Source organism: Garra rufa, chromosome 3 (assembly GCF_049309525.1).
Source record: "Garra rufa chromosome 3, GarRuf1.0, whole genome shotgun sequence".
NCBI lineage: Eukaryota > Metazoa > Chordata > Actinopteri > Cypriniformes > Cyprinidae > Garra > Garra rufa.
Window position 1 is genome coordinate 14,420,169 of NC_133363.1, and position 18,966 is coordinate 14,439,134.

At 36.5% G+C, this 18,966-nt stretch overlaps 3 protein-coding genes across 3 annotated transcripts in view; 1 reads left to right on the forward strand and 2 right to left on the reverse strand.

Moving 5' to 3' along the window:
- Positions 1-407: 407 nt before the first annotated feature.
- LOC141332333 (serine/threonine-protein kinase pim-3-like) lies at positions 408-3,858 on the reverse strand. Its single transcript, XM_073837471.1, has 7 exons — positions 3,692-3,858; positions 3,130-3,247; positions 2,874-3,027; positions 2,506-2,650; positions 1,990-2,355; positions 1,655-1,829; positions 408-1,503 (listed from the first exon to the last, which is right to left on the reverse strand). Exons 4-7 carry the CDS (start codon positions 2,614-2,616, stop codon positions 1,310-1,312), a joined length of 846 nt encoding a protein of 281 aa, XP_073693572.1. The 5' UTR covers positions 2,617-2,650; positions 2,874-3,027; positions 3,130-3,247; positions 3,692-3,858; the 3' UTR covers positions 408-1,309.
- Positions 3,859-4,286: 428 nt separating this feature from the next.
- On the forward strand, positions 4,287-8,731 carry ggh (gamma-glutamyl hydrolase (conjugase, folylpolygammaglutamyl hydrolase)). Its single transcript, XM_073835749.1, has 10 exons — positions 4,287-4,424; positions 4,514-4,622; positions 5,165-5,215; positions 5,280-5,364; positions 5,691-5,829; positions 7,278-7,384; positions 7,879-7,969; positions 8,075-8,209; positions 8,332-8,453; positions 8,609-8,731. Exons 1-9 carry the CDS (start codon positions 4,295-4,297, stop codon positions 8,451-8,453), a joined length of 969 nt encoding a protein of 322 aa, XP_073691850.1. The 5' UTR covers positions 4,287-4,294; the 3' UTR covers positions 8,609-8,731.
- unm_hu7910 (un-named hu7910) overlaps positions 8,574-18,966 on the reverse strand; it is a 43,660-nt gene continuing 33,267 nt past the window's right edge. Inside the window, exons 5-17 of the mRNA XM_073835748.1 lie at positions 18,290-18,325; positions 18,013-18,195; positions 17,699-17,784; positions 17,500-17,586; positions 17,239-17,389; positions 14,947-15,083; positions 14,764-14,862; positions 14,576-14,665; positions 14,350-14,487; positions 10,936-11,071; positions 10,125-10,216; positions 9,883-10,016; positions 8,574-9,701 (exon numbers count right to left, since the gene is read on the reverse strand). Of these exons, the coding sequence (XP_073691849.1) occupies positions 9,551-9,701; positions 9,883-10,016; positions 10,125-10,216; positions 10,936-11,071; positions 14,350-14,487; positions 14,576-14,665; positions 14,764-14,862; positions 14,947-15,083; positions 17,239-17,389; positions 17,500-17,586; positions 17,699-17,784; positions 18,013-18,195; positions 18,290-18,325 (1,520 nt within the window). The 3' untranslated portion in view covers positions 8,574-9,550. The remainder of the gene's footprint in view (positions 9,702-9,882; positions 10,017-10,124; positions 10,217-10,935; positions 11,072-14,349; positions 14,488-14,575; positions 14,666-14,763; positions 14,863-14,946; positions 15,084-17,238; positions 17,390-17,499; positions 17,587-17,698; positions 17,785-18,012; positions 18,196-18,289; positions 18,326-18,966) is intronic.

The window sequence follows — 18,966 nt, forward strand, 5'->3', positions numbered from 1 at the left end:
GAAGAACAATTTTTGGTTCCACAAAGAACCATTCTGTCTTTCTTACCTTTTTTATAATCTGAAGAACCTTCTTCTGCCACAAAGAACCTTTTGTGAAACAGAAAGGTTCTTAAAATGTTAAAGGTTCTTTATAGAATCTTTTAACCCTTAAATGCATAACTCGGGTCTTTAGCAATCCGGGACGTCATTTACTACCCTCTCCCTCCTTAATTTTGTCATGTTTGACATCAACTTTCTTAGTATTCCTCAATCTATTAATTATAAAAAAAATATATAACAAGAAAAAAGTAACACAATATAAAAGAATATCTGTTTATAGGTGTATAGGGTCACTAGAGACCTGAGGTGTGTAATAGTGCAAGTATATGTTTCGTGCACAAAAATAATGTAATATTTTGATGACTAAATACATGCCAATTCACATTTATTCCTTGTTCAATAGACAATAATGATATGATGTTTCATTCATGACTATCGCAGACATAAAACAACAGAATATCATCAGCAAAAAATTTAAATGGTTTGAATGACTTTACTGCAGAGCAATTACTGTATGCAATAAAATATAAATGTCACGGTTATTTGATAGGTATTTCAAAAGGTAATGAATTATGCTTTATTTTATTCTTATATAATTGTTTTCCCAATAAAATAACACGTCCTATGTTTATTTTCACAAACATTGTGCTTTAATGTGACAAAGTTGTACAATATTTCTGTAGGATTCACACCAGTGAGAAGAAACACTGGGGCAGAGAGAGGATCTTCTCATGGAGCTGAGACAGAAACCTGCAGCCAGCAGCTTTAGCAGGAACCTTTGGGACCAGGGAGGTTGAGAGAGGTGCTCTGGGCCTGGAGCATCTTTAGACATCAGCTCTGGCTGAAGTATTTTTTTGGCAGCCGTGGCTTGAATCTCAACACCATCATGGCAGGAACATTTGTGGCACACATGATGGGAAGCTTTCAGACTGTAGCTGTTATGACACAGTGGGTTCTGGGGTTGCAGCAGGAGAAACCTTCAGGCCTAGACAAAAAGCTTTGGGACTAGGGCAGTTCCGCAAAACGCTAAAACTACTGCCTCAATCCATGGCGCCAGATGCAACCATGGCTTGCCAGCTCCGCAAGACGCAAAGGCTGGAGGGATGGAGGGGTCACCCATGTCAGCCCACAAGACGCAAGGCTGACCCTGTCCTCCATGACAGGGGGCCTGAAACACAATTACAAATTGTACATTTGCAAACTGTACAAATTGGACAAAAATATTTTATAAGACATAAAAATACAACTTTTGACAATAATGTTGTAGGTATTAAAAGGTAACAGAAAATAGCTGATGTTCATATTCAGATAATACAACTATACCACCAAAAATCCACAATACAGATCTCAAAATAAGCTTGTCTTTGACTCTGTACTTAAACCAGTCATGGAAGAGCAACTTCTCCAGATGAATCCAAAGCTCTGGGTTGCTTTTCAAACAACCTCTGATAAAACAGCACCATTCTGTGCAAAAAGATGATGTCTGATTATTACCTTCAACTTTACACTTACTTTATAAGCTGTAAAACTGAGAAAGATTCCTGGGTCCTGTTAAAAGGACATCTTTTATAAAGCTGTTTTATCCAATTAAAAATTGTTGAAATTAAGATCTCACCATCTGAGAAGCCTGGCTGGAACCAGATATCATTGCTCATCCGACTGATATTGCTGCCTTCAGGGAAAAGGCTGGTGATCATATGGAAGAGGAGCACTCCCAGTGACCACATCGTCGCCTGTTTTCCACGGTACTTGCCCTTCTCAAAATATTCAGGAGGGCAGTACCTAAAAGAGTTTGTCACATGTATAAGTCTGCTTTTAATAGTAGTCAATACAAATAATACTATGACTGGCTTTTCTTTTGAGAATGCTGGTTGGGTGCACTGGACAAGACATGGTGTAACTGGTCACTAGAGTTTAAGTCCTAAACTACATGTTTGCAAAATAATACATACCATTGTAGGATGTGTATGATGTGCTCCTCAGGAGGTCCCCACAGCCAAAATCAATCAGCTTTACCTCCAGAGTCTCTATGTTGATCAGGGGGTTCGGCATCTTAATATCGCGATGGAGGACCCCCCGGGAACAGCACAAGACAGCAGCTTCAAAATGACGGGCCATCCCCTCACTGTAGAGGCCGTCATAATGCAGCCAGAAATCGTGCATGTCCATGCAGGTTGAGGGCCACTTTAGGACCATGAAATACTGGTTGGGATGGTCCTGCCATTCCAGCAACTTTATAATGTGGTGACAGCTCGGGCCTTGATTGGCCAGAACTGTCAGGGTCACCTCTAGAGGTACTGGTCTGAGATGGTCAGACTAGAATTAAGAGTTTATATGTTGGTTAGATGGAAGTGATTTTTCAAATATGGATTTAGCCTAGTCTGTTTGAAATATTGATTATTTGTGTGTTGTGATTCACATTAATCTAAAATATAGAGAAGATGACAAAGAGCACAGTTTACTTACAAGGCTGAAGTAAGGCTTGTTCTCCATCTTCACTGTGATTTTGATAGGCACCTGAAGACCGTCCTCACTGCGGGTCCCTTCATACACAGAGCCGTATGTTCCTTCCCCCATCTTTTCCCGAAGACATATTTCCAGCAAATGTGTTCTATTTATTTAAATTTATAGTTATTTTACTATATAATACAGCTGTGTTCTACAGTGTGGCATGCCATGCTCACTACATTGTTTGTAATTCTTATATTATTACTATACTTGCAGTTTTATATTAACTGATACGGTACACTTTCTTTTATAAACACATCTGAAATTATATATTGTAAGAATAGCATGTGTGTGAGTTATATTTTGGATTATAACATTAAACTCACCCTCAATCCCCACAATCTCATCACAGTCCACCTGTCTCAGCAGATGGGAAGCACTCTCATCTGCTGACGGACTGACTGGACTGTCCTGATCTTGAGGATGGGTGTCCTGATGGTCATCCTCCTCTACAGTACAGACAACGTCCTGTAGAAAAGTCTGATATAAAAACAGATCAACCAATCGCTTGTTTTAAGTAAATAGTATCAAAAAATATTACATACTCATAATCATTTTTCATTTAGAGAAACATTTGACTACCTTAAATCTTAAAATATTCAATCTCTTCAAACTATTGTTTTCTCTCCATCCAACTTATTTTTATAGGTGGAATTAGGCTGTTTTCTGGTAATGTGTAAGATTTCCGGTTCATAAGCCACTGTAGGGAAATAACGAGAAGAATAACAAAGTGCAGTAAACTGTAAAATGATTTGCACTACAAGCCAAGCCAATTATTTGCACTACAATTACAATATAAAAAATGATTTGCACTACAAGCCACAAGCCAACTATTTGCACTACAATTAAGAATATAACGTTACATTAAAATAATATGGTAAGACACACCAGTTTAGATATCAAGCAGCAAAACAAATTGTTTTGTACAGCTAAAAATATCTGGATGTGGATGAGACCAAAAGCAAGAAATTAAATCTACAAATGTCCGCGCCAGCTCACGGGAAAAATAAGGTGGACGTAAAACTTTTATCTCATGTTGTGGAATACGTAACTTATCAGCATTTTCATAATGTGTCATTGTGATTTTGCCATTGTGTGTAAATGATGAAAAGAGACTTTTTGATGTTCAGAGTTTGTCATTTACCATTGGCCTCGATCGTCAGTGTCCTGGTCCACCTTACCATGCTCCACCTGCTCATCCTGAGCCCTGGTGGATTTGGCACGAGACAAGCAAGAGAAGAAAGACGTAAACCTCCAAAACCGCCTTGTCTCCCCCCTCTCTCCTGCCCGCACCCTCACCGACACACTCAAGCGTCTCGTCGGAACGAGGGTGTACCTCCGCCTTGTGGTCGGAGGGTGTAAGTGATTCATCGGAATTGACCCCGTGCACACGCTCACCACCCTCCGCTTTCTCTCTCCGATATTGTCGCTGTCCAATATTCAACAAGAAAAACGCTATCAACAACTGAATTTGTTTAGTGAGAGTTGTTCATGATGTCCTTGTCCTAAATATTTTTTTTATTTGTTTGAAGAGGACATACCAAGTAAACAACTATAAGAAAAAAGTCTTAGCAGCATAACAAAAAATCAACAAAAAATAAACATAAATTAGAAAATTGAGAGAAAAAATAATAATGCAAAAATAAATAAATAAATAAATATGTCCTGAACACAGTTAAACTGTCCTCTGTTCTTCAGGGGAAAAACACGTGACGTCATAAACGCGGAAACGAGCTGGAACTGTCACATGAGAAAACAGTACCAACCTAAAGAAACCATGATTCACATCTACCTTTTCTGCCTTTTAACATTTTCTAATGTCGTGTCTGCTAACCATATTGGAACACCGATAAAAACGAATGAAAGGCCAATAATCGGTGAGTCGCAAAGCTGTATTAAATAGAGTGCATGCTAGTTTCAAGCAAAAGTATTATCATTACATGTTCCATGTCTAAATCTTGTCTAGGTGTTCTTGCCCAGGAAGTGCCTGACCCGCAGCCGCAACGAAACTCATATATTGCGGCGTCATACGTTGAGTTTCTGGAATCTGCTGGTGCTCGTGTGGTGCCTCTGATGTAAGAATAAAACACTATAGAGAAACTTGCTTTCGTTGTAAACACGCAGGGTTTGTTCATTTAAAACGAGAAACAGTATTGTTTCTCCTTGTCCGCTACTGTAAATTGTAAGTTTACCCCAGCACAAATGTGTTTTATTAACTTTTTTTTTTGTGAGATATTTGGTACGTTTTTTTTAAAGTTGATTTTTCTAGATAGATTCACTCATCCACTCATAAAGAAAGCATTACTTCATTTCTGAATCAGCCCTTTGAACGAATCAAATTAATGAATGACTCATTGACTGCCACCTTGACAGTTTTAGTTTATTTATAATTTCATTAAAATTGCATGAAAAATATTTATTTCATAAAAAATAATTTCATATTTATTTTTATATTTATATGAATAAAAATGCTCATCTTGTGTAACACAATAATGGCTTTAAATTATGTTTTGTTTTTAATTGCTCAGCCAAATTTAGTGTGTGGTTAATATGCAATTAAGTAGATTAATTAATAAATATAAAATTACACTAAAGCAACTTTTTAAAATTTATTTAGGATAAATAAGTCTGATGATGAGTACAGAAGGCTCTTCAAATCCATAAATGGGTAAGTCATTTATAATTATAGCAATGATTACTATTAGGGATTTGTGAAACCTCTCTCTTTCTAGAGTCCTTTTTCCTGGAGGTGGAGTCAGTTTAGAATCATCTGGCTATTCCAAAGCAGCTGGCATTTTCTACAGACTTGCTCTTGAGGTTTGTGTATAGATGATCCATTTGGTACAAATATTCAGCAAAACAATATTTTTTTAAACATTAAGCAACACCTTTAAACATGGATAGAAAGATAAAGTGCCATTTAAATTAACCTGAAGAGGCCAGGCTGTGGGTTACAATCACAATTTTGTGTTTTGTGTTTGAGTTATAAAAGAGGTCTGGCAAAACTTTAACCCCTGAGCAACAGACAAATTCACGAGGAGTCATAATGATCTTCATTTTACACGCACATACACTGCATTTTATTGTTTTACACTCCTTTTATGCAATACAGTATGTTGGTGTATATGTGTGTGTTTTAACAGGCCAATTCAAATGGGGATTACTTCCCTATATGGGGAACCTGTTTAGGATTTGAAATGCTCACATTTATTACAAGTGGAAAGTTGCTGTTGTCCCACACCAACACTGTTGGTATCGCCTTGTCACTGAACTTCACAGACGGTAAAGCCATGTTTTATAACATTTAACTAAAATCAAATACAGGTGCATTTCAACAAATTACAAAACTTGTTTTCTGGAAAGTATGTTCATTTACTGTATATGTACTCAATACTTGGTAGGGGCTTCTTTAGCTTTAATCACTGCCTCAATTCGGCATGGCATTGAAGTGATCAGTCTGTGGCACTGCTGAGGTGGTATGGAAGCCCAGTTTTTTTTTGACAGAGCGTTCAGCTCATCTGAATTTCTTGGTCTCTTGTTTCTCATTTACCTCTTGACAAAACCCCATAGATTCTCTGTGGGGTTCAGGTCTGGTGAGTTTGCTGGCCAGTCGAGCACACCAACACCATGGTCATTTAACCAACTTTAGGTGCTTTTGGCAGTGTGGGCAAGTGACAAATCCTGCTGGAAATTGAAATCAGCATCTTTAAAAAGCTGGTCAGCAGAAGGAAGCATGAAGTGCTCTAAAATATCTTGATAAACGGGTGCAGTGACTTTGGTTTTCAAAAAACACAGTGGACCAACACCAGCAGATGCCATTACACACCCCAAATCATCACAGACTGTGGAAACTTAACACTGGACACCAAGCAACTTGGACTATGAGCTTCTCCACCCGTCCTCCAGACTCTAGGACCTTGTTTTCCAAATGAAATACAAAACTTGCTCTTATCTGAAAAGAGGACTTTGGACCCCTGGGCAACAGTCCATTTCTTCTTCTCTTTAGCCCAGGTAAGACGCCTCTGATGTTGTCTGTGGTTCAAGAGTGTAGCTTAACAAGAGGAATACGACAACTGTAGCCAAATTTCTTGACACGTCTGTGTGTGGTGGCTCTTGATGCCTTGACCCCAGCCTCAGTCCATTCCTTGTGAAATTCACCCAAATTCTTAAATCGATTTTGCTTGACAAGCCTCTCAAGGCTGCGGTTCTTTCGGTTGGTTGTGGATCTTTTTCTTCCACACTTTTTCCTTCCACTCAACTTTCTGGTAACATGCTTGGATACAGCACTCTGTGAACAGCCAGCTTCTTTGGCAATGAATGTTTGTGGCTTACCCTCTTTGTGAAGGGTGTGAATGATTGTCTTCTGGACAACTGTCAGATCAGCAGTCTTCCCCATGATTGTGTAGCCTAGTGAACCAAACTGAGAGACCATTTTGAAGGCTCAGGAAACCTTTGCAGGTGTTTTGAGTTGATTAGCTGATCGGCATGTCACCATATTCTAATTTGTTGAGATTATTGTTACCGAAATAAATGAACTTTTCCACGACATTCTAATTTATTGAGATGCACCTGTATATTTAGATAATGGTTAATGCAAGTACATTGTCAGCTTACTTCCAGTATTAGCTTGGTACTCGATGTTACATGTAATTATAATGAAATATAAAAAATGTAAATAAGTGTTGTAGATCATAAATGTATCAATATCATTAATTCATCTTACTGTTTAGATGTTAGAGACAGTAGACTGTTCAAAGACTTCCCTGAAGACCTTATGAAATCACTGGAAACAGAACCACTCACAGAGAACTCTCATCATTGGAGTCTTACCACTGAGGTAGAGTAGCAAATATTGTGCAAAATAAGTCTTGCCATGAAAATATCATTATTAAAATTAACATTATTTAAAGAAAAAATGATTAATAAAATAGTTACATTTTATTAAACTTAATAATTATTTTTAATTAATGAACCGTTCTGCATTGTGTGCTTTACTCGTAACAAGTTGTACACAACAGGAAAAGAATACAACTTCATATCTTAGAAAATAGTGTCTAATACATGTATTGGTTATTTGGAATGTATTCACTAAATGTAGTAATAGTTTATCACTTTACAGTATCACCAGACACTATTTAGTATACGCAAATGCACTAAACATCATGTTTGTGATAGAAATTTGGTCAAACAGTGACAGTGAAATTTGTATTTCTCACAGGGAAATATTTAATACTGCTAATAAATTTACATATCACATTGAATGTATTTAATGTGTATTTTTGTTTTTGCTGGATGAAATAAAATGAGCCTTTTCCAACATTTTAAATTTAGAACTTTACCAAGAGTGAGACGCTGAAAAAGTTCTACAAAATTTTGAGTACAAACACAGATGGACAAAATGAGTTTGTGTCCACAATGGAAGGTGAGTGATAATCATATGGGTTGATATAGTAAGGATATAGAGTGTGCTTTTCTCCTCTTTCTATTGAGCAACGTTGCAATTTACTGTTTCTGTGCATACCCGCAGCATATGATTTTCCCATCTATGCTACTCAATGGCACCCAGAGAAAAATGCTTTTGAGTGGACCCGGCCTTATATTCCCCACACGCCTTCAGCCATTAAGACAACATTCTACATGGGTTACTTTTTTGTGAATGAAGGTATGGTTAATAATACAACTACATACTAAGTCTACTACTGTTTAATGCAATGGATGAACAAATTAAGTAGTTAGACCTGCACAGACTGACTTATCTCCCCATTTGTGTTGTTGCCTTTACAGCAAAGAAAAATTTTCATAGCTTTCCTAGTACAGAGGAAGAGGAGAAAGCTTTGATCTATAACTACAAGCCTGAATACACTGGAACTCAGAGTGCATTTGAACAGATATATTTTTTTGATTAGGTGAATTATTTAAATTTGCTGACCTCTTTATTAGTTTTTTTCCTTTTAATTATAATTATTTCATTTAATTTTGAACTTCACATACTCCACGTGACATGAAAATGATCAAATCAAACCGAGTTATAATTGAGATAAATTATTATTATTCTTTTCAGATGTATCAAAATGGAAAACTTCCCAAACAATACAAAGAACAAACATTTTGGCATGATGAAATTATGTAAACAAACATGTATACAAAAATTTGTAGTGTTAATAAAATATGTGCTTGCTGTGAATCTGATGAAAACATATCCACTTCCCATTTCACAAAAAAACAAAAACAAAACAATTATAAAGTCATATTTCTTTTGTTTGATGACCTAAACATGTTTTTGACGTCACCCAAGTACACATGGCCTTAATATAATAGTTTCCAAGGTTGGAAAAGGCACAAAGTGATTATTTTGTTTGTTATGGCTGTGCATAGCTCTTAGCTACTGTAGCACATCTGCTCATTTATGTATGCACTTGGACAAACAAATACAAAGTAACCCACAACATACAGTGCAATGTTCAATAATATATCTATAAAAAGTGACTGAGGTCTCCTTTTTTCAGTAAGAAAGAGCAAATGCAATGCATTCTCTCATATTCTGATCTCTTAATTGGTCCCATAACGTGCATCTCATTTACTGTTATTTCACTAAAGGTAACCCTTCAATCTAACCTAAGGTATAAATTTCAAAATGTATGTTTTGATCCTTATTATATCTTTAATTGTACTGTTTACTGTTGAACCCTAAAAACATCCTTCTGAAACATGATTTATCATATTTTCTTTACCTGAATTAAGATCTTAAATACTAGGTGAACTGTCTTTTTAAAACCCTTGAACTTCTAAATCCATTCTTTGTGTTCTTCAAAAATCAAGCTTATGTTAATCACAGCTATCAATATGATTATTTTTCAAAAGACTTATACATTCACATTGCTTTATAATCAGTACCACAGGACAGCACAATAGATATTTGTGATTTATGAAATCTGTGATTGACTAAGAACAGTAAATCTGTCACTCCGCTTGCCTATTGACCTACTTTTCAAAAACAAATCTTTTATATTGGGGACAGAGTCTGCCTTTGTAACTGGGTGAGTTCTGGGTGCCAGACATCCACAATGAAGATGAGTCTGTAGCTTTCTGCTTCTTGCCAGACTTCATGCTCAAATGAGTCGTCAAATATTAACACTTTTCCTTCTTCCCACTCCCTGAAAGAGAACCAACATTCACTGAATAAATGTTTAATTAATATAAACCATGCCACAGATTAAAAAAAAAAAAAAAAAAAAAACTATCCAAGTTTAATCCACTCAATTTTCATTCACATTTGATTCAGTTTTAATCAATGTGTGTGTCACTGTCAACTTGTGTTTCAGTGGTTTAACTGACCTGGTTTGGTTTGTACAGCGAATCCTGCATCCCTTAGAAGGGATGATAAGTCCTAGATGCATTCGTAGACGACAGTTTGTGGGGCCAGTGTGAGGCCATACATGAGTACCAGCCTGCATTACTGAAAATTTAATCTAAAACAGGAAGATTTAAATTAGTAGGCAACAGTTAAAAGGAGACATGGTGAAGTACAACTAGGCAAGAAGGTAAAACTTAGCTGTAATTGATTTCTGGGTACTGACCTGGCCTCTTTTGCAGCTAGTGGCCTCTGTGTAACGTTCCAGCAAAGCACAGGTTTTAGGGACATGACCGCATGCTGAAGTAACCTTTCGACCTGTGGAAAATTAAGTTTATGTAGTCTTCCTCAAAAGTGTTTCAATATTAGATACTGAAAAGTGCAGTACCATCATCCAATATTCTAGCAAATTTAAAGGGGTCTTATTAGGCTCTTTTACATAGTCTTTATTTTGTTTTGGGGGTGCACTAGAATATGCTCTAATGCTTGGTGGTTCAAAAACACATTATTTTTTATATAATTTACATTACAATAGCTTTTTCCCCAGCCTGGCACAAATGGCTTGATTAGTTCCGGGTTTGATGCCGCCTTCCAAAAGATTAAACGTGTTAGCCGCAGCTCCACATGTGTTTTGACCCTCTATACCGTACAAGTCAATGACGCGGCTAAATATCTCCCTTTGGAGTGGACTTTGAGATTTGTAACTTTGTAGATTTTTTTTATGCCCAAACATACGCACCACACACTGAAAAAAATTCAATAAGTGAAAAAGCATAATGGGACCCCTTTAAAGAAATCCACACTAGGTGGCTAAAAGAAGTGAGACTGCTTTCACTTTTAGCTGAAAAAAAAAAAAAACATGTGGATTACATGTAAACCACTAAAAAGGAAATCCTGGGTTAGGCGCTAGCATCCCTGTGACCCTACATAGGAGTTGAAAAATAGATTGACGGATGTACATCTAGTGTTATTATGTTAGGAATTTGTTGGTAAATGTAAGGTACCTTTTGGTGGATATTGTATATTATATATTTTACCCTGCTGCCACAGTGTGAACTGGCCCCAGTCTCCTGTCTCTCTCAGATTTTCATCTTCTGGCATGAACTGCACACTGTTGCTGTCTAACACTGACAGTGCTTCATCTCTAATGGTCAACCAGCTGCGTTCCAACATCTGTAAGGACATAAATGAACACAATGAAAGCAAAAGCAGAGAGACGAGCATACAAAGAGCACTTCCTTTACAGTTACAGCACTGAATAATTAAGGGAAGGTTACATTATATATAGGGGCAGTTGTGGCCTCATGGTTAGTCAGTCAGACTAGTAGTTTAAAAGTTCGATTCTCAATACCAGTAGAAAATGTAGGTGGGGACAAAGCTCTCTTCCACACTCTAGAAGAACGCCAAACAATGTGTAATGTATCTCCACTGGGGATTTAAGGAGAAGATGCAGTTTATGTTCATTTTAATCAGCGTTTATCTATATGAAAATGTTTTTGGCTTAATTAAACATGAAATAGCAATTATGTGCGTTATAATTGTGAAGGTACGGTTGTTAGTCCAACATGGTAGATGGTGGTATTGCACCTTAACGCTATTTGTCATTCACTATAAAATGGAAAAGAGAACACAATGACATAAAAAAAATGGAAGCAAGAGGCATTATAGGTCAGTACGGTCTCATCTAATAATTGGCTGACCAGCTGACCACCAAAAAGTACAGAACAAAAGTACAGTATTTCACGTTACATGTATACATTAAATTATGAGGGAATGGAGATTTAACATATGCTATTTGATGGTTCACACAAATAACAATACTTACAGTGAGGGAACAATAATATTTGATCCACTGCTGATTTTGTACGTTTGCCTACTGACAAAGAAAAGATCCATCTATAATTTTAATGGTAGGCTTATTTTAACAGTGAGAGACAGAATAACAGCAAAAAGAAAAAAAGTTTTTTGAAAAATGCATTTCAAAAAAGTTAGAAATTGATTTGCATTTTAATAAGTGAAATAAGTATTTGATCTTCTATCAATAAGCAATATTTCTGGCTCGTTCCGAGGTGTCTTATATACAGGTAACAAGCTGAGATTAGGAGCACTCTCTTAAAGGGAGTGCTCCTAATCTCAGTTTGTTACCTGTATAAGACACCTGTCCACAGAAGCAATCAATCAGATTCCAAATCCTCCACCATGGCCAAGACCAAAGAGCTGTCCAAGGATGTCAGGGACAAGACTGTAGACCTACACAAGGCTGGAATGGGCTACAAGACCATCGATTAGCAGCTTGGTGAGAAGGTGATAATAGTTGGTGCGATTATTCGCAAATGGAAGAAATACAAAATAACGGTCAATCTCCCTTGGTCTGGAGCTCCATGCAAGATCTCACCCAGTGGACGTCGACGTTTATTTGTGTACACTCACAATGAAAACAAAACATTGTGCTTTTGTTAAATAAAGAAAACAAATAGGATGTCTCAGCATATACAGTGCCCTCCACTAATATTGCCACCCTTGGTAAATATGAGCAAAAGTGGATGTGAAAATAAATCTGCATAATTTATCCTTTTGATATTTCATTTCCAAAAATTCACAAAATTCTAACGTGTCATTGAAGTAAAACAATAGAACCTAGGGGTAAAATCTCATTATATGAAATAAATGGTTTTTCTCTAGTTCACGTTGGCCACCATTATTGGCACCCAATTATTGCAACTGTGATCCTTGGAGAGTCTTTAGCCACTCAAACTCTCCTCCTTATTGTGCATTAGGATAATAAAGACACACATCCTCTTCTAGGCAGATTTGTAACATCTTTAGTTGATTGGAACTTCTTAATTATGGCCCTGATGGTGGGAATGGGGATTTTTCAATGCTTTAGCTCTGTTCTTACAGCCAGTTTCTATTTTGTGAAACTCAACAAACTTGTTCTGCATATCAGAACTACATTCTTTGGTTTTACTTCTTGTGAAGGATGATTAAGGGAATTTGGCTTTTGTGTTCCTCATATTTATAATCCTGTGGAACAGAAAGTCATGACTGGACAATGTTATACTCCTAGCCACCCTGGTGTGCTAAAAAATTGTAATATTAATGGGAATATACTTCAGAGATATTTTACTTAGACAAATTTCTAGGGGTTACAATAATTGTGGCCAACGTGAACTAGAGAAAAACATTCATTTCATAATGAGATTTTCCCCCATTTTCCATCGTTTTACTTCAATGAAAGGTTAGAATTTTGTGAATTTTTCGAATGAAAGATCTAAAGGATAAACGACGCAGATTTATTTTCACAGTCACCTTTGCTCATATTTACTAAGGGTGCCAATATTAGTGGAGGGCACTGTATAGGCTACATTACATATCGGACTGTCTTTTCCCTTGTTTTTCTTGTAAATATATTTTCAAGTATTTATTCCTTGTATGCATGTACTGCAGATTTTATTTATAATATAACATTATAATTTAATATAATATTTAGTATTTTCACATCTAGGTAGAATTTTTTTTTTTATTTGTACTGCTGTCTGTTCAAAATAAATGAAAAGAAACTTAGAATAGTATATTTGATTTGTTTTTCCTGTTGTACTGAAATCGCATCGAACCAAGGTACGTACCGAACCGTGACATCTATGTACCATTACACCCCTAGTGGATGGATATTGCAGCATCACAATGATGCAAAACACACAGCCAAGGAAACAAATGAGTGACTCAAGAAGAAGCACATTAAGGTCCTGGAGTGGCCTAGCCAGTCTCCAGTTCTTAATCCCATAGAAAATCTGTGAAGGGAGCTGAAGGTTTGAGTTGCCAAATGTCAGCCTGGAAAACTTAATGACTTGGAGAGGATCTACAAAGATGAGTGGGACAAAATCCCTCCTCAGGTGTGTGCAAACCTGGTGGCCAACTACAAGAAACTGACCTCTGTGATTGCCAACAAGGATTAGCCACCAAGTACTAAGTCATGTTTTGCGAAGGGGTCAACTACTTATTTCACTCATTAAAATGCAAATCAATTTGTAACTTTTTTAAAATGTGTTTTTCTGGATTTTTTGTTGTTATTCCGTCTCTCACTGTTCAAATAAACCTCCCATTAAAATAATAGACTGATAATTTTTTTGTCAGTGGGCAAATGTACAAAATCAGCAGGGGATCAAATTATTTTTTACCCTCACTGTATAAAATGAAAAACAATATTTTAGCATATTTTGTAGAAAATGTGAATGGTTGCCAGGGTGTTGTTTTGCAGCTGCTAAGGTGTTCTCAATGAGATTTAGGACATTAATGTATTGTTGCTAGGGTGTGCTTGGTCAAAAGACCCCACCCTCAAACCTCATTTGGACTCCTTTGACTTTTATTGTACATAAAGTGGCATTAACTGGATTATTGTTTTAAGCAACTGTAACAGATTTAATGCATGCAGACAAGCAAATGGCCTTTACCTTGACTAAAGCTGTATATCCAGTCTCTTCAGCCGTCCACCAGGGTTGAGCACGAAGCCCTGCAACATTATACAGTGATCTTTGCCATACAGAGGCAAAGTGACCTCGCTGATGGCCAGCCTCATACCAGTCATAGGCCTAAATGCATAAAAAAAACACCAAATTCAATTATTTTCTCTGTGAACTTCCTTTTATTATTATTATTTTATTCTTACTTTCTTCTTACACTCTTGTCTCCTGTTCTCTGTAAAGCATCCCCGAGATGAAAGTAAAACCTTCCGTCATCAGTTCCTGGCTCTCCAGACTCCAAACCCTCCTAATTACACATAAACATGGAGAAAATATATAAGTACATGCATATGTGTGTGAGTGGAATTATATACAGCACATTTCTGATCATAAAATTGGAATTACCCTCAGGTACGGTATGCTCTCTGCAATCTTGTTTTCAGATTTAAGTATAAACCCATAATGCACTTTAGCAAATCCATCATGTGGTGCACGATCTAAAACCTGAAGAAGAATTTCAAAAAGGGGGAAATCAGTAATCCACATTACATTGCTAAACATAATAATAACATAATAGCAATATCTTACCTCCTCATATATTCGTTTTGCACCCTTGTTGTCACCCATAAGCAGATGTGCCACTCCCAAGTCATTTTTTATGCTGATGTCTTCTGGAAAAATCTGAACTAGCTTCTCCAACGTGGCTAAAGACCCCCTTGTACGACCTGCACAGGAACATGACAATGGAACAACTTTTGGGAATGTTCTCATATTGTTATGGACAAATGCTTCTGCCTGAGGTTCTATTTTAGGGTTAAGGCTGGTCTATTATAATTACAGTGCCTTGCAAAAGTATTCATACCCCTTTATTTTTTTACTTTTGTCATGTTGCTGCCTTATGTTAAATAGATTTTATTTACTTCTTTCCCACATCAATCTACACTGCATACACCATAATGGCAAAGCAAAAAAATAAATATTTTAACATCTTTGCAAATGTATTAAAAATTCAAAACCTAAATGATGTAAGTAATTAATAAGTATTCATAACATTATCTGGGACAGTTGAAATTTAGCTCAGGGGCATTCATAATGCGTGTAGATGTTACTACACTTTGTGGCAAATTTAATTGAATGGGTATTATCTGGAAAGGCACACACATCTTAATAATAGATCTAACAGCTGAAAATGCATGTCAGAGCAAAAACCAAGCCCTGAGGTAGAAGACAGGACTGTATCAAGCCACACATCTGGGGAAGAGTTCAGAAAAAAATGCTGCTGCATTGAAGGTTCACAGAAGCATGTAGTCCGTTACCCTTAATGGAAGAAGTTTGAAACAACCACAACTGTTCCTAGAGCTGGCCAAACTGAGCAACTGATAGAGAAAGGCCTTGGCTAGAGTGGTGATCAAGAACCTGATGGTCACTCTAGTTGAGTTCCATGATCATATATACAGATGGGAGAAACGTACAGAAGGACAAACATCACTGCAACACTCTGCCAATCTGGACTTTATGGCGGTGTGGCAAGACTCAATCCTCTTCTCGGTGAAGACACATGAAAACACACTTGGAATTTGCAAAAAAAAAAAAAAGCATCTAAAGGACCCTCAGACTGTGAGAAACAAGATTCTGTGGTCTAATGAACCTCAATTCCAAGCATCATGCTTGAAGGAAACCTGGCACTGCTCATCACCTGCAGAGTCCCATCCCAAAAGTGTGCTGGTAGCAGCCTTATGCTGTGGGGCTGTTTTTCAGCAGCAGGGACTGAGGGACTTGTCAGAGTAAAAGAAAAGCTAAATGCACCAAAATATTGAGATAGCTTAATGAAAACCCCATCCAGAGAATTCAGAACCTCAGACTGGGCAGAAGGTTCACCTTCCAACAGCGAAATAACCCTAAGCACACAGCAAGAGTGGCTTATAGACAACCCAATAAAACATTTCTGGAGAAACCTGAAAATGTCTGCCAGACCCCATCTAAGCTGACAGAGCTTGAGAGGTGAAAAGGTAAGGCAAAAATGGCAGATAATTGCCAAATGTTGATGCGCAAATCTTGTTGCATCATACCCAAAAAGACTAGAGGCTGTAAAGGTATGAGTTAAAGGTATATGTATGCAAAAAATAATTTAAAACAGTTTAACATAAGGCAGAAAGAAAATTAACACTTTCACAAGGCACTGTATAACTAAACGTTTACATTTTCTTCTAGTGTAGTGCTAGCAAAAAAAGTGACATCCTGATGGTAGGCTCATGTTAGTTAGGCCGGGTGTTGTGAGGGGTTGCTAAAAAGTTTTCCTGGCTGCATACTGGAAAAGTAAATAGAGCCCATCTTCAGATCTCTATAATAAAAGTCTATGGGACTCAAGACTTGACAGTAAGGCAGTATTTACTTCTAAATTTACATCTTTACATCTATTTGTATATATGCTGTGAATCAAGTCCCATGTGCCTTAAAAGTCTAAGAATATTTAATTCAGTTTTATGAAATGTAAGGTCATAAAAAGTCTTAAATGGCATAACAAATGTATTATTAATCCTTTTAGGAGGTCTTACATTTGGGGATTGTAAAACAGGACAGGGCTTTGATTTAATGAAAACATGAGTGAAAACATGGCTCTGTTGCGTGTTCTACAGCCTCACACTTTCAGAGTAATTCACAATAGCACATCCATTTCAAAATAAGATTCCTCGGGAAAAAAGTAAGCATGAAGCCCTGGTGGAATTGCAAAGTGTAATATTTAGGGTTAAGGGTTCTGAATTTTTTTTCCCCTAAGTATAAGCAATAGTGGTCCTTGCCAGAGCATCAATATTACTAATTTGTTTTAACAACAGTCAATCAAAGGTAACCATAATTATATAGCTACATAAACTTGTATACCTAAGAACTGTAGTCTGTCTGCACGTCGCTTTAACGTGGCCTTGATGAGGTCAGGTGGTGCGTCTGGGAGCTCGGCTACTTCTCTGTATGTGTTCACTGCCTTCAGCAGCATGTCATTACTGCGCATTTTCTCTGCCAAATCATCTTCTGCCTGGACACATATCACACTTCTTTTTGTTAAGGGTTTTCTGCTGAAGCAAAATAATGTGAGTGACCATAATGTGATGTAAACAGTAATGTTAACTTTCGATTATGTGTTACCTGGGCTTTGCCGTATCGGCACCTCGGACTTTGTGGGAATTTCTGGATAAGAGCTTCAAAAGCACGAAGAGATTCATCAATTTTCCCCTGAAAAAAAAGAAAGACTATTTATTAAAAAAAAAAAAAAAAAAAAAAAACTATATTCTTCCAGTAAAGTACTAAAGTACTATAAACAAGTTTTTACAGTATAGATTTTTACCTTCTTGCGTAATTTCTCTGCAGCGTTGATCTCTGATTTGATTGTTTGGTCAAATTTATTAAGAAGTTTTGGTTTCTTCTTTTTGGCTGTAAAATAATTCACCACAGCATTAGATTTACAGTAACTTAAAAGAGCCTAATAAATCAAAGATGAAGTGTGTAATGTTTGTTTATCTGTATAGTGCTTTTTACAACAAGTATCAAAAAATAGGTTGATTTTCCCCTGTAAAGTGTGCTGACTGTGGTTGTGTGGTGCTATCAGAACATTGTTCTGTTTGTTTAAACAGAACAGTATTAAAATCAAGCTCAACATACCTTCTTTTTCTTCTTTGGATTCTACTGAGGGTTCTTCTGCGAATTCTGTTGTCTCTGTGACTGATTCAGGTGTGGAGACTGATGTAGGCACAGGTTCAGTTGCAGGTGGCAACTCCTCTGTTGTGACCTCTAATGAAGGTTTAGCATCAGATGTAGACCCATGTGAAGAGTGTGGTGTGGAGTCTTTACAGGACACATATAGTGTACTTTAGCATATAAATATAATACAAAAAGTACACATTACATAAACAATATTCTAGTAAAATATATATCTTACCTTTGTTTTCACCAGGTAGAGATTCTGCATGCAACTCTGAAATGCCACAAATGACAACATCAAAATTAAAGAACGAAAGAACCAACAAACAAAATCATCTGCACTTTTGTACATTAAAAACCTAGCAATTACAGAAATTAAGACATTTGATGATTAGTGCAGAATTCAAACTACCACTGAACATATTTTCATTTAACAAAATAAATATATATTTTTTTTCTCTTATTGTTAAAAGTTCTAACAAATTTAGCAAAATACTGCATTATATTCATGCACGTTAATATACTTAGGAACCCCAAGGGGTAGAAACAAAACAAAACTAATTTCTGTCTTCATTTCCAGTTTCATTTAAGTTTTTTTTTTTTTTTACATTATATTTGATTTGTTGAATACATATAAAGATTAAATAGTCAATATGTTTTATTTTTCATGAACTGACCTTCATCTTCTCCTTGCAAAATCCATACTTAACAAAACTTGAAATATATAAGCATAAAAATGACTCCTGTAGGGGGTGTCACAACTGGAAAGCACTACTAAAGCATTAACCATATGATCAGAAAAGTTAAAAATTGGTATTCATCTTCTTTGTTGGACGTTGTAACATATGCTTTAATATAAACTGAATACATAAAACAGGCCACCAGCAGCTAATCTAATGTGTTTTATATATATAT

Bases quoted from the DNA above. Each gene is read 5' to 3' on its own strand.
- LOC141332333 (XM_073837471.1), bottom strand. From the start codon at position 2,616: ATGGGGGAAGGAACATACGGCTCTGTGTATGAAGGGACCCGCAGTGAG. The intron at 2,356-2,505 runs GTAAGTAAACTG...TCTTAATTCTAG, and splicing joins ACAAGCCTTACTTCAGCCTT to TCTGACCATCTCAGACCAGT. The intron at 1,504-1,654 runs GTGAGATCTTAA...CTTTTTGCACAG, and splicing joins CCAGCCAGGCTTCTCAGATG to AATGGTGCTGTTTTATCAGA.
- ggh (XM_073835749.1), top strand. From the start codon at position 4,295: ATGAGAAAACAGTACCAACCTAAAGAAACCATGATTCACATCTACCTT. The intron at 7,385-7,878 runs GTAGAGTAGCAA...TTTTAAATTTAG, and splicing joins ATTGGAGTCTTACCACTGAG to AACTTTACCAAGAGTGAGAC. The intron at 8,210-8,331 runs GTATGGTTAATA...TTGCCTTTACAG, and splicing joins TTACTTTTTTGTGAATGAAG to CAAAGAAAAATTTTCATAGC.